The sequence below is a fragment of the Apis cerana genome, linkage group LG15, assembly GCF_029169275.1.
Source record: "Apis cerana isolate GH-2021 linkage group LG15, AcerK_1.0, whole genome shotgun sequence".
NCBI lineage: Eukaryota > Metazoa > Arthropoda > Insecta > Hymenoptera > Apidae > Apis > Apis cerana.
The window spans coordinates 5,139,581-5,154,507 of NC_083866.1; the positions used below are offsets into that span (position 1 = coordinate 5,139,581).

At 45.8% G+C, this 14,927-nt stretch overlaps 2 protein-coding genes across 4 annotated transcripts in view; one reads left to right on the top strand and one right to left on the bottom strand.

The window, feature by feature from the left end:
• LOC114577328 (uncharacterized) overlaps positions 1 to 14,927 on the top strand; it is a 102,954-nt gene that overhangs the window by 37,539 nt on the left and 50,488 nt on the right. The window lies entirely within an intron of this gene.
• The window catches only part of LOC107996319 (serine/arginine repetitive matrix protein 2), a 62,692-nt gene continuing 48,417 nt past the window's right edge, over positions 653 to 14,927 (bottom strand). Inside the window, exons 2-13 of one of the 2 annotated variants that reach the window (XM_017054301.3) lie at positions 14,304 to 14,514; positions 11,399 to 11,908; positions 10,354 to 11,299; positions 9,061 to 10,095; positions 8,376 to 8,687; positions 4,608 to 4,786; positions 3,628 to 3,876; positions 2,709 to 2,870; positions 2,124 to 2,409; positions 1,737 to 1,974; positions 1,517 to 1,667; positions 653 to 1,287 (exon numbers count right to left, since the gene is read on the bottom strand). In XM_017054301.3, the coding sequence (XP_016909790.2) occupies positions 1,024 to 1,287; positions 1,517 to 1,667; positions 1,737 to 1,974; positions 2,124 to 2,409; positions 2,709 to 2,870; positions 3,628 to 3,876; positions 4,608 to 4,786; positions 8,376 to 8,687; positions 9,061 to 10,095; positions 10,354 to 11,299; positions 11,399 to 11,908; positions 14,304 to 14,468 (4,497 nt within the window). In that variant the 5' untranslated portion in view covers positions 14,469 to 14,514 and the 3' untranslated portion in view covers positions 653 to 1,023. The remainder of the gene's footprint in view (positions 1,288 to 1,516; positions 1,668 to 1,736; positions 1,975 to 2,123; positions 2,410 to 2,708; positions 2,871 to 3,627; positions 3,877 to 4,607; positions 4,787 to 8,375; positions 8,688 to 9,060; positions 10,096 to 10,353; positions 11,300 to 11,398; positions 11,909 to 14,303; positions 14,515 to 14,927) is intronic. The other variant, XM_017054303.3, reaches the window with a different exon arrangement.

Here is a 14,927-nt window from a genome sequence, read left to right on the forward strand (position 1 = left end):
AGAAGGAAAGAAAAAAAAGGAAGAGAATGCGTCCGAAAGGAGAGGAAGAGGAAGGAGAGGAAATCGTTCTTTCTTTTTTTCTTCGTCGTCGAACTTTTAATCTCCACGATCGAGATCGTGTCGGCGCGTGTCGCGAATTTCGTCGAGAGCCGAAAAGCGCGCCGGCATCGCGATTATTGATTTATCGAAGCTTGCACCGCCGTGCGTCGTTATTGCATTAGCTGTATAACACGCGCTCGATCCTCGTGCTGTTACACCGGAATTTGTTGTATCGGATATTTGGCGTGGATTCAGCGCCGCGACATTGATAGATCGACCCGCGGTGCGATCCGCGAACTAGTGTTTCCCAATTGGGCCAACTATATATATATATGTGTGTGTATATATATATATATACAGGCCATGGTGATTGGTGCATTTTTTCACCGTCATCTTTTATTGTCGTTTCTGGGAAAATTGAAAGTCTCGTGCGACAGTAATGCGTTGCGAAAATTGAGAATCAGAATTGTCTTTACGAGATCCGAAGTAATTTAATTCAATTGCAGAGGGAGGATTGGAGAAGAGGCTTAGATTTTTTTTTTTTCTTTTCTGAGAGCAGAGATTCTCTTCCATTGATCTCTTGCACGATATCATCAAAGAGAACGCGAGAAAATTTTTATTGTCCAGCCAAGATACTTTATTTTATACAAATAATTAATAAGATTACACTGGATCGGCGGGATGATGATGAAATAATTATTATTCTTAGGCGAACTTGGAGACACGGCATCCCACGCGATCTCGCCTCGATTGAGCATTGTCGCCGTCTCGAATACTCGCCTCGAGATAACGTTGTTGTCGATCGCCTTGTCCGACGGTAAATTTCAAAAAATAGATCTGTACAATCGTTCTATAACAAAGCTGCTCCTTTCTTTCTTTTCGTGAAATCGGTATCGATGCTGCTCGATCGGTATACGAATGTGCGAAACGCTCGATTCGACTTTTCGCACGATAGTTTCAGAAGAGATGAAATGCAGCGGTCGATTAACGAGCGCAGCGAAGCAATCGGGATCGTTGCTCGTCCAGTAACAGCGAAGCTTCGCCCATGATCTTTGCACTGGTTCGAACCAAGAACAGCAATTGGTATTCGTCCGTGACTGTGAGAGGTGCCCTTGTCCTCACCAACGCGTGAAGCACGTTCGCCCTTTCCAGATCCAGCCACCTTTGGAGGGTGACCTCCCTCTCTCGCGGCCCGCCGAATGTCACGTCCGCGGGGCCCCACAGAGAAAATTCCAGGACGGATTTCACCTGCGCATCGAAGCTCGATTAATCGCTGGATTTATTTCTTAAATATTTAGAAATTTAGTTTTGGAAATATTTTTAATTAATTTCAAAGGAGGATAAGTGGAATTTTTAAAAAAATTGAGGAAAAGAATCGATCCAGCGCCTCCGAGTTAAAAATTTTCTGAAATGAAATGTAAATCGATGGATGGTAGCTGAGGGTATTTGCGAAGTAAATTTTCCCCGAGAGTTGTACCTGAGACAGGGTAACCGCTTTCTCCCTCATCAGCAACTCCTGTATCACGGGCAGCTTGCTAGCCAAGTTGAGCTGTTGAAGAGCGACGAGGGCGCATTGGCACAACGAAACCCTCTCCTCCTCCCTGTCCTCGTTCGTCTCCACGTTCAATCTGTCAAACGTTATCGAGCAATGAGCGAACCGATTTCGAGCAAGCTCCTTCGTTCTCGCGTTTACAGACCCTTGAAGAAGATAGAGCCTGTAATAGGCGTCCTTGTCTTCCCTGCAGAGGACCACATTGTTCAAGCTCCTCGCCGATTCTTCGATTCCTCGCGCCTGGAGGCTCTTCAACGCGGTGACGAATTGAAGAAGAACGAACGACGCTTCCCTCATTGCTCCTTCCTCGTGCGGATCCCTGCTCGTGGCGCCGAATAATTGTATCGTGCTCACTTGGAGCCGTGGCAGGACTGAAATGGTCGCTGAAACAATCGAAGAAATTCGAGGCTTTTTAATTAATGTAATATAATTTGCGTGCCGATACAGTGCAAGCAATATTTATACGAATAACTTTAATTCTCAGAAGCGTTGAAGAACGGAATTCTAGATGCAACGTGATAAGATGAAATACCTTCGAGTTGCTTGTTCGTAGGTAAACACCCGTTGTCGATAATTTCCTTGGGTGGGCTGTCTATAAACTCGATTATAGGTGCCAAATAAAATTCCTTCCGCGAGACGTGCGTGGCCAGATCGAAGGCGATGCACAGTGTGACGTTCAGCTCGTTCCACGTCGCCGAGCAAAATATTCTCCTGCCGACTGTGATCGACGTATTGGCGTCGATGCCGAAGTGGCTTACACGTGGGTTCGTATTTTTCAACGCTCGCAAACCTGCCGGCACTTGGGGCGTTTGGTTCAGCTGTATAACGTAAAATGTACGATGCCTCGTGAAAATATTCGAATTGTTGGCAATAAATTGTCTACGATAAAGGTAAACAGCGTGAAGATTATATACGAGAATTTTCTTCTCAACGCAGGAATAACACAATCGAGTGTAGCATAAATAAGGGCGATCGATTTATTTTTAAAATCGACAAATCTCGAATAAAAATCTCGGATCTTATAATATAAAGATTTGGAGAGAGTCTGGAGCGAGAAGTTGAAGATAAATTGAAAGAAACGGAGGGGGGGAGGAAAGAAAAAAGAGGGGAAAAATACCTGGTCAAGGAATTGCGCGAGAGCTTCGTGATTCGCGACCACGACGGCACCGTAATTATCCTCGAGGCTTCGATGAACTATACTGCGACCTCTGCGTTGCCTCAATCGGCTTATCCTTAATTCGTCGTCCTTATTCTTCCAGTCCTGATCCTCCTCGGGACCCTGCATTTTAAAAATCCCATTATAAATTCCGCGGCGGTTGTGCGGCCGATAAAACTATCTCGAAGTAAAATTGTTTCCCCGGGATCTTTATTAAATAAGAAAAGTCCAGGCCGCGAAACTTTTTACGCCGAGTAATAAAGTTTCGCAAATGCCGTGAAATCGAGTTGTGCGGTAATAAAATCGCTGGGCCCGCGCTAAGCAGCTGTGAAACCGATCCTCCATGTGAAAAAGTCAGCGAAAATGAAATAGTTTTTGCTCCAAGGATAAAAAAAGATGTCATAACCAAGGGATATCGGTTAGATTTATAATGATTTTCTCTCGTTTCTTTCTAATAAACGGGTGTACAAGAAACAACGCGATATTGAATCTCGTATTTAGCGACTTCTCTCTCGGACTCTATTCGACTTCGATCGGCACGGCTCGACACGTATCGTCGGCTCCAGTCGGCATTGTTCGGCAATGCTCGTTACAGCGTCGACTGCGGTCGGCATCGTTCGATAATTTTCGGCTCGCGTTGACGACTGTGGCGGCTTTTTAAAAAGAAGAAAAAAGTTTTAGAGTATCATTCCGTAATTCCAGCAACAAAATCATCGATTATCGTAATTTTTAGGAAAAATTTTGCGATTCGGATTGGTGTTGTAGCAGCAAATATCTTCGATACTGGCCGCAATTTTGAAACTAACATAAAGTTTTCCGAACAAGTCGATATCTCGCGTGACCGCCCACGTCCAATTCGAGAAATACCAAGAGATCGTACCTCATCGCCGGTGTAAAAACCATACGGAGCGTAGAGCTCGCTCTCCGTCTCGCTGCCGCAATATGGGAGCGAGGTCGATCTGACGAACGTCTGATGATGAAATTTGAATTCTGCACCGTGTTCCATCGCGTTGCTGTCGGATTTCCTCTTGCAGGTGAGATGAGATCCGCCACCGTGTCTGAGCTCGAGATTCGAGTCGCATTCCGGCGAGCTGGAAAGGCACTCGTAAACATGACTGTCGTTAGACGTCTGGAAAAAAATGCGAAGAGGCAAGAAAAATTAGTCACCCGTTAAGAATATGGGCAATTTCTCGTAAAATATAGAAATTATTCGAAGAAAAAACAAGTTATCCAACTTGTCGTTCTTAATCCAAATGGATCGTGGCTCGCGAACAGATCATTGCTATTTTCAAATAATGATCTATTAACAATTATACTATTTATTTATATATATCATATCATAGCAATATTTTTCATCGTTTCACGATGGAAGAAACCTCTATTATTTTATTTTCTTACCTTACGAAGAAAATAGAATTTCAATTCTAAAAGAGAAGTATCTAAAATTCTGCTGTGCTAGAATTTCGTAGTACTCCGAAATGCTAGTAAGAAACGGTTGCTGCGCGAGTTTCCCCATGCCTCGTATGAATTGCATCTCAAGAAAAGTTAGAAAACATTGTGCCAAACAATTTCAGAATCCCCCAATAACCAAAGAAAGAAGTTTCTCTCTTTGTTCTAGCATATAAGATTCGAGACAATTTATTTCAATATCAATCGAGACGTGATCCAAAAAAGAGAGGGGAAAAAAAAAGAAACCCTCCCTCCCCTCTTAATTTAAGAATACGAACGGTTAATAAAAAAAAGGTTGAACGTCTCGATAACGCCCCTTAAATTCTTGAACGCGTCTCCTGGTGCTCCCTGCACACGCATCGTCGCGATGGCCGTAAAAATCGTTAAAAAGCCCATTAATAATAGCATTACCAGTGAATCGGACGTGGGTGGCGCAGTAGCGGGCTCGTAATCCTGATTAAGGGCCGGGGTCGAGGATCCGTGTTTCTTGAGGATCGGCTGCGAGGTGGCTTGGTCCCTCATGCTGGCTGTTCTTTGCGGTTTCGAGGGTGCCAACGAGCTGCGCACCTCACCTGTAACATCCTCCGCTGCTGCAGGCACGTCCGCCATCGTCAAGCGCCACAAGGTTAGTACCACAAGACACAAGGCATTGTCACAAAACAGGCTAGCTACCGTACTAGCGTGCTAAGGAGTTTTCGTTTTTTTTCGGCTAGAAAAAAAAAACGCTAGACACGCGCTAGCGTTTTGTATGAGGTATGCGGAACGGTTTTGCACTTGCGATGGAACGGGGAGGGAGTTGAATAACGAGAATCGAATATTCTCGCTCGATCGACCACGAATCTTGGATGACTCTCCAATCAATCGCTCGTCGAGAATTATTGTTTCGTTCGAATTATTTGGCCGCGCATGATTTATTCCATGATTTATCGATGATTCGGACCAGAGCTGTTCAAATTCTTCTTGACAAGCTTTTCCTTTTTTTTTTTTTTTTTCGTTTTCAAGTTTCATTCGAATTCAAACGAGGAAAAAAAAAACTTTTTCGAGCTGTTCCAGATCTTGGATCCGCACGATGAAGAATATTCTTAAGTAATTTTTCCGTTCGAAAATAAAGGATAAAAAATTCGAAGAAGATAATTTTATTAAGCGGTCGTTGAACAGCACTGGTAAGAGATGATCTATCATCTAACGACGAGAGTCGTTCGTAATCCATTCAACCCTTTACCCTCTTCTCTTCTCCTTCAATCCTTTTCCATCGATCAGAGCCGGTTTCTATTTAGAATCCGTTTCCAAATGTAATTGCAAAATGTTTGCCGAACGTTTAGATACGTTCGTAATGCGTTGCGTGTATTTCCCCCGGCAAAGTTTCGACAGAGGCAAAGGGTTAAATAGAGAGAGTTGCAGAAATTCCAGATTGGAAACACGGTGAATTAAGTGGGTTTTCCAAGTTCCTGCGCGGATCATCGGGAATGCTGGAATTGGCATTCGTAACCACGGGCATTGACTAAAGGTAGTACACGATGCTAATATGCAATCAATACATGCGGCGTTAGTTGCACCCAGGGGCGGTTAAGGATACACCTTGCGCAACAATCCTACCCACCGGTTCACACGTCACCGCCGATGTGTTTACTATTTACAGCGGATTTTGAGGGGATGAGATGAGCACCTCTCTACCCTATATATATAGCCGTTCGATTCTCGCAGCCAAAGCAATCTCGATCCTCTTTCACGCGTGGACGAAGAGTCCAGTTACCCTTCGAATCGCCGCACAAAATCTTCCCTTTTCAACGATTATTTGGATAGAAAATTCTATCCGGTTCGAGAAATGATATCAAAAAAAAAAAAAAAAAGATTAACTTTCGAAAAACTTTTCCTTTTCGATTTAGATTATTCAGGTGGAAAATTTAGAGATCGATTTAAAAAATTTATAGCAAAAAATAAATTATCGACGATTCAAAGTTAACTTAGAGGAAGGGTGTCGAGAACCCGATCGTTTAAGTTTAATCCACGTCCCGCTGTGAATGAAATTACGAATCGATACGATGGGTGGTAGTATTAAAGAAAAAAAAAAAAAAGAGCGAGGCGGAGAAGAATGGGCGGAGGAGCGAAATGGGCGGATGAAAAAGGGATGCGTATGCAAATTCTGGTGGTCTTTGAACGCAGTCTCATCGGTGCATGCGGTTAACGATGAAGCAGCCCCCAAAATCGAATCGCGCGAATAGCCGCAATCCAATAACAATCGTTATCCAAGGTTTTTATCGAGGTTCTTTTTTCTTTTTCTCTTTTTCTTTTTTTTCTAATTTTCTTTCGCTTCGTCGTTTCGCATCGTCGAGGCCTCCGTTCGTTCGTCGAATGAAGAATGAGGGGGAAATCACGCGCGTTGGATAGAGAGATACTGTTTCTAATCGGACGGGTGCAACGAACGAGAGATAATAAAAAAAATAAAAATAAAAAAAAAAAGAAGAAAAGAAAAGAAAAAAATCGGAGACTATCACGTGAGCAAGAAAATAAGGTGTTCTTCTTTTTTTTATTTTTCAGACAACAAACATTTATTTCAGACACAGAAATTCGAGATTACAGAATCTTCCAATTCTATTATTTCCTTTCTATTTATTTTACAAAACTGTGTTGTATATTCGATATATTCGTCGATTCACACAAAATGATTTAACGCTTGTTTCTTTCGAAATTCATTATTTTTTTTTTTTTTTTTTTTTTCTCTTTTAAGTTTCAGCCATTCTCAAACTTTCTGATCGCACCTCTCGCCCGTGGAGGCAGACAACATTCGCTCGGTGAAAATAGAAATTATTTTCTGTATCAAAATGGCGACGAGTCGCGCGACGATTATTACGCGTGGAAATTCGCGATTATCGTCGAGAAGGAGGAAAAAGTAGTTGTAAAAAAAAAAAAAAAAAGGAAAGGCGCTAACAAAGTAATAAGTAATAACGGTAATAAAGTATATCACAGAGAATCGTGAATCGTTCGTACAATATCTCTAATAGATCGGTTAGTCGGGAAAGGTAGTACACTGGTACAGTACAATAAAAAGTATAATATAATAGTCTTTCGTGGGGGATTAGTAGTAGTGGAGGATAAAATACAAAAAAAAAGGAAAAAAAAATAACAGTAATAATAATAATAGAGATAAAACGCGTATGGCATATATATATATATATAGCGAAGTTTCAAAAAAAAAAAAGAAGGGCGCATCGAAGAAGAACATTATACGACATGACTAATTCGCAGCTGTTCATCCTTATCGATCGTGCGTAAAACCTTCGTTGAAGCGAACGGCACCGTCGAAATCGAGAAACGGAAAAATAAGAGAGAGAGAAAGAGAGAGAGAGGGAGGAAGGGAGGGAGAGAACGAGAAATGAAAGAAACGGCAATTTCACGACGACCGTACGTCGACCCGGCGAAACGAGGAACGAAGAAAAAATAAAAAGAAACGATAAAAAACGATAAATCGTGAGGGGAGGTAAGAGTTAACCACCGTTATCCAGCGTTACAAGGATTATTCCCGGATCGGACGTACTCGCAAAGAAAAAGATGTGTGTGTACAGGGTGTTAGCATATTTGTTGAACGATTATTCGGAAAATATCATATTCCAAACACGGGCGGAAATATTGGTACGCGATAACGCGATTGAGAATGATAGAATTTGAGCTCGATATCCATAGCTTAAAATATCTGAATTAAGAACGATTTAATTCGTTCAATACGAAAAGTCGGAGGAGAGTGCAAAAACAATTGAATATAATCGATAACAACGTGTATGCAAAATGGAAGGCGGATACATGAAAAACTTCTTTTTCCTGGATAAATTCATTTTACACGACGTTTTACATTCTCATCAACGTAAAGATCGCCCGCGCTTGTAGATCCGCCGCAAGATTGAATTACTCGAATAATAAAAATATTCCACCTTCGTTCAAACTTATCGTGTATCTTTTCATCTTCGTTCATAATCGACTCTTCGAACATGGTATCATCCGCGAAATACATTAACACCCAGTATATTATTTATCAAAAAAAAAAAAAAAAAAGGAAGCAGCTGGCGCGCGAGGATTCGTGTGAGTATGGCTGTTACAACATCGAGAGAGAGAGAAAGAGAGAGAAAGAGAGAGAGAGACTTGCCGTGGATGATCATTAGTTACATTGTATGGGCCTGAACTTACCCAGATTCGCGTAAATCGAGTCTGAGGTGGTCGAGGCTGCCGGCTGCCAGGGCGACGACGACGACGACGACGACGAAGACGACGAGGAGGACGACGACGCCGCCGACGACGATGACGACGAGGAGGATGCTGACGAGGAGGAGGGGGGGGAGGAGGACGGCGATTTCGAGGATGACTTGTCGCTCCTCGACGGTAGTTGTTTGGTCTCGACGCGTGGCGGTGGTGGTCTGACCGGTTTGCTCGTTGGATCCAGTCTTGACCAATCCTCCAGGGACTGGTTCCTCGGCGGTGGTGGTGGTTTCCCCGGCCTCACTGTAACATCGGGACGAATATCGTTAGCCGGTTTATGACGGTTGTAAATTTGGCGTCGCCGTTCGGAGAATTCAAGCGCCGGCCGGCCGAGGAAGCCATCATCCCAGGAAGCCTCGTATATTACCGCGTCCTCTTCGAAGAGGAGTCACGTGGGCGTGACGTGGAAGCTTAATAATGCCCGTGGTATTTAACACGCCGCGTTAATTGAACGACGATGAGAGATCGTACGGAATAATTAGTCGAAATTGGTTCGTATTTTTTTATATAATTTTATCTAAGTTTCTACCCCGTACTATTACAAAATTATCTTAAGGACTCTTTCGCCGATTAATAAAGCGTACCTCGAGAGAGAGAGAGAGAGAGAGAGACTCACCGGCGTGCGATCCGTTGGACAAGGGGGATCGAGTCGCTCTTCCCGCATCGTTCCTGGGACCACAGGAATCCGGTTGATCCTCGGTTACCCTGGCGATCCGATCGTTGCCTACCACCTCGACGGCAGCGCCATCCAACTCGAGGGGGTGTATGATCTCCAGTCGGGGTTTCGGTTGCGGGGTCGAGGGTATCTCGTCGATCCTCGAACTCGACCCACCCCCGACCATGTCCACGTCCTTCCTCGAGCCCATTCTCAAAAATCGTTTCAACGAGAAACGGGGCCTGCCCCTCTTCTTCTCCTCCCTCACCTCTGATTGCCCGCTCGTCAGGTTGTCCTGAGACAGAGAGATGCTCCTCCTCGACGTCGGGTCGCTGACGATGGCGACCGTTTGGCCCGTGGCCACGGTCGGATCGGGCAGCTCGGACACCGCCTTTCGAAATTTCGGGCTGCACGAGGAGGCCCTCTCCCGCTTCTCCTTCTCCCTGACCACCGGCGAGTCCGATTTGAAATTGGCGCCCGGATTCCTTGCGAACAGGCTCGAGCTGGAGGGGGGTAGCAACAACTCGTCGACGAAATCGGCCGGCGGCGGTTTCGGCGCCATTCTTCTCTTGTTGTTGGACGATCGTATCAGCTCGACCACCGCCGAGGATTGGCCTTCCGTTGCTTCCTCCTCGACCTCGCCGCCCTCCTGCCTCGGATCCCCGCAACAGTCCTGATTTCTGCCTGAACTCTGCGCAGTCATCGACTTGTTCCCGGCCGAAATTTTCGAAGGCGCCGTCTCCACGATCGTAGCCTTGGCATCGACGACACCTTGGCCACGACACGACGACGAGGAAACCTTGTTGTTCCGGGATCGAGAGTGGATCTCGCTCGTCGGATAGGAGATTTCTTCCCCTAGCTTTTCCGCCTTCTCCAACGGAGAATTTCCCCGATTTTGGTCCGCGCTCGAAATTTCCTCCTCGGACTTGTCTTTGGTTCCCGTTAATCGGCAGGCGGTTGTTGGCTGTTCCGCGTGGGCCGGGACACCGTTCGCACCTGTGTGAACCGCGGAGAGCAAACGCTCGTTAATTAGAGCGGAGCAGTTAGGGGCGATCGCTTGCGACTAATTGGAGGGATGGATTTACGCGGCCGTGCCATCTGCTTATCGGTATGAACGGTAATCTACCTATTACGGAATTATCCGATGGTGATTTTGATCGGATAGCTCGAAAATAGTTAAAAATTAGAAACGGTGAAGTTAGAAAAAATTTTGCAGCAACTTTATCGAATGAACATCCCGAGAAAAACCCTTACCCGCATTCTGGCCGGACCTTGTCGTCCCAGAGGCTTGTTGAACCGGAGGGGAAGGAGGCGGGGCGCAATTGTTCTTCCCGTCCACGGAGTTGCTCTTTGCCGAGAAATTGGTCGGCTTCTGGGGCACTAAAGGCTTCACCTTCGCCTCGGAATTGATCGCCCCGTGCAGGAAGGATGGCCTCGGCTCCGTGACGATCGGTTGCTTGTTGAACGTTTCGCCTTGAGGAAGGGCTGGGGGGGGCCTGGTCTCGACAGGGGGCGGCGGGCTCTTGGGAAGCGCGGGCGGTTCAACCGCGCCCTTCTCGTCCTCCCTCCCATCCGGCTCACCCGCCGACTCTCGGCTCTCCGCTCCGAAACCGAACCTCTTCTTCCTCTTCTCCACCTCCACCTTGCACCCCCTCGCGTCGGGGTTCGCGCGCTCCTCCTTGCCCGCCTTTCCACCCTCGTTCGTCAACGGCGCGGTAGTTTTACTCGCCTCCTTCCCTCCCCCGACCACCATGGATCTGTCGCTCTCAGCCGCGTCTTCGGCCTCGTTCTTCGCCAGAGGCGTCAGAGTCAACTCGATCCCCTTGCTGTCCGACGTTCCGTCGTCCATCCTCGATGTCGGCTCGCTCGCGCCTCTCTTCGTCTTCGTGAAATCGTATTCGATCCTCGCGCCACCGATCTTTTGTTCCGCGCCGCTCCTCGCCCTCTCGCTCTTCTTCGCCGCCTGGCCGCGGCAAATGTTCTTTCTCTCCGAACTCGTCCCTTCGACGCTCGATTCCGAGCCCCTGTCCCTCGCTTCCTCGGATTCGTTGGTCGACTCGTTCCGTTGAACGACCGAGATCGAATTGGTGGACGTGATCAGCGGCATGTCCACGATCTTCTCCATGCTCGACGGATATTTTCGATCCTTGCTCGCCTCCTTCTTCGACTCCGTCTCCGCTTTCTTCGCGTTCTTTTGCATCTGGGTTGAAGCGAGTTGAAGGAACGGAAAGAAGCGAGAGGAGTTAATTCGAAATTAATTTCTAGAAAGAAGAAAGGGAAGAAAAACTCGATAACCAACCTCCGCCTTCTCGTTGTCCGCCGTCGTGGATTTACACTTGGAAAAATTCGTGAACCCGTTGACGAATCCGTTCACCCTCTTGTCGCCGGGCCTCCTCGCCGTCGGCAACGACTCGTCGCCGCCGAAAGGCGTCACCGAGACCAGCAACGTGGTCTTCTTCCCCTCCGAGTCCTTCTGTATCCTCCCAAGCATCAGAGACGCGAACGATTTGCTCGACGATTTGCTCGACTCGTTCGCGCTCGACACGATCTCCGTCAGATTGGCGGTGACGGTGTTGAAGTTGGTATTGGCGCGCGTCAGGTTGCCCAAAGCCCTTTCCTCCTCGCTGTCCGGCGGTACCTCGTCGTCCCCGTTCAGGGACTCGGCCGTGTCCTGCTCGTCCTCCTCCTCCTCGTCCTCCGAGAAGAAGTCATCGCCGCCGTAACCGATTATCTCCGTCAAATCCTCCGTGAACGTTACGTTCTTCTTCCTTTGACTCTTCTGGGAGATCCCCTTCCCCCGCAGGATACTCTGAAACGTTTCAGATCACGGATTTTAAACCTGAACGAGAAGATGGGGTCGATTCCTTCGAAACTTTAACGTTTTCAGGGACAATTGTTGGAAATTTTTCCAAGAAAAATACAAATGGAAAAAGTTTTCGAGTCCAAACGATGAAAGAGAATAAATTACCGCGAATCTCCAGTTGACAGGCATGTTGAGTTTGAGCCACTCGATCTCGAGAGACAGAGAGAGAGAGATAAAACCTGGGAATTAAATACGTTGGACGTAGTGCGTAGCAAGCAACGATCGAAACTCGGTTTAATCAACTTTCAATCGTTGTGTCCTGTGGCCTGGTAATCCTCGATAATTCGAAGAAATGTCTCGTTATCATCTGGTGTCGGGAAATGAAAGTTTCTCACTCTCAGCCTCGCCGAAAGTTTTTGATCCGACGAGGAGGTCGGCGCAGCCGGCGCGAAAACGTTATTTTTCTCGTCGTCGAAGAAAGTTTTTCGTACGGTCAGCTGGCCTTTTAATGAAAAACCGAATGAATTATTCAACGAAAGAAAGAAGGAACAGAGGGGCCACTGTCCGCCTATTTCCAAAGTCCGCGCGTCCAAAGGAACGTGCACCGGCACGGTCGAGTAACCGTAGTCCACTACTAGTTTTCTTCCACGCCTCGAACGTTCGCCGTTTGATTTTCGTACGACAACTCGTGTTTCATAACACGAGTGAGCGGATGGAAAGGGACAGCGGGACGATCGAAGTGACGCTGCGAATTCTTTCGAAAGCGACGACTCGACAAAAGCGGCCGAGAGCTTCCTTCCGGACACCTTCGCTTCGAGTTTCAAAAAAACCTCCTCCAATGTTTCCAACGGCTTTTTTCTCGTTGGATTATCGTCTCTTGATTGGATTGGACCACCCTTGTCGGACATCAACACGCTTGGATTTCTCCGGTTTCGCTTATCTAGTTTGCAAGTTTTTGGACCAATTGCAACGAGGACGATCTCGAAGTAAATACGAAGGAAGGGGTAATTTTATTACATAATAGAAATAAGTATTTCAGAAAGATATTACGTCTCTCTGATTAAAAACATTCGCTCGAGACGAGGGAAAGAAAGAAAAGAAGAAACATTGTCGGATGTGTCATTTTCCATCCCGCCGGATGTCGAACTCTAAATTAACGATCGGAGAAAGTGATTGGAGGAAACTAGATTTTCACCGGATCGTTTTCTCTTCTCTTTTTTTCTCGAGTTTTTGTTGCTCTTTTTCTTTTTTTTTCAACAATTTCCCTCGAGGCACCACGATTTTAAAAAACGCGTGGGCATCTGAACGACGGAGTTTTCTTTTTTCGACAGAATGCGCGTTAAATTCCCTGCTAGAATAACGCCTATCCTCACGATTTCGCGTTGCGTCGTTACGTAAAATTTAATATTTCACGACAATTTGACACTGTCACGTTGCGATTCGAATATTAGCTATATGGCGCTGATTTTTTTCTAACAACTCTTCGAGGAATGATCATATTGTTTATATCGAAGGAGGAGATTCTCGTTTAATAAGAATTTAAAATTTTGTGCATAATTTATATTTTTGACGAAAAGAGAAAGGATGACAAAGAACGGGAATACCAATTAATTATTCATTGCTCCTCGAATAAAATATAATTCGATAGAAAGATATTGGGATCGGTTCGTTACAACAAGAGCGATAAAATTTTTCCAATTACCTTTGGAAATCTCCGTTTAATCACTTTTTTAGGACAGCCCAATACGACAAAAAGAGAATTACAACGCAAGTTTTTATCGCGTAAACTTGATCTTCTTCTAAACGGAGGAGGAATTGAGTTCTCGCGATTGCACGAATAATGGAAAAATTCGTTTAATTGGAACAGAGAGGGGGCTGGTGTGTTCCTAGAGATTTTTCCTCCATTACCGTTGTTTGAACATCTTACAACGCTGTTCGGATCGACTTGCCTATCCTCCCTCCCGTTCCATTGCTCCATGCGTTCAACCGGAATTCCAGCGCACGTAAGTGGCCTCGCATAAGAAAACGCAAGGGGAAGAGAATCAGGTATATGAGATTCGTAGGTAAAAAGCGGCAGGTTGAACAACAATTGGCGAGTATTACGGTCCGCGTGGACTACGCGCCATCTTCTTGCCAGGAAATTGCTGACGTAGGAGCGTGCAGCATAGGTCCTTCGCTCGAACGACCCAGTTTCGTCGAAAGGCGTTGATGGCGCGGCTCATTGCTGATGCAATTTTCCATCGAGAAAAACGATCGAGTTCAATTTGACAGATCGTCGTGTTAACGATATTTTATTCAGAGTGGGGTTAAGCAGAATCGAAGGATTCGACGTATACTCGCCGAAATGACGAACGAATTTTAAAAAATTATTCAAAAGTATATCCATTTCGTTGGAAAATACCTGTAACTTAAAATTATCAGTCTTGACATGGTTCAGAGCCCTGCCTATGTTCACCCTGAACGTCTCTTCCGGCGAGGCGTGCTCCTCCCGCGGCTTGAAGCAGTTCGAACAGAGTTCCTTCTTCCAAGCGTTCTGCACGAAGCGGTTGCATTGTGCCGTGGACATCGTTGCTTCACTGCAGCGACAGCGAAAGTCCCGTTACATCATCACCCTGAAAGGAAAACAGGCGAAATAAGTGGTAATCGTCCAATTCTTTAACCGTCACGACGTGTTACATGATTACGTGTACGTATATATAAATTCCTCGTGATCCTCGAAGGGACACGATATCTGGTTGGTTAATCGACCGATACTTTTCTGATACTCTTCGAAACACGGTAAATTGCCCGCGTTCCTTTTCGAATCGACGAATTATCCTGTGGCGAAAAGGTAATCGCGGCTACGATGAAACAAGATTCTTGGGAATTTCTAATTTCGAATTTTCTAATTTCTCTTCAGAGATGGATTGTTATTAGCATTCCGTTATCTTTCTAGAAGACATTCTACGGTATTCTACGCTTCTGAAGATGGTAGAGTCGGATATTGTTCTTCGAAGAGTGGAAGATTTTTTTTTTTGTCGAGAAT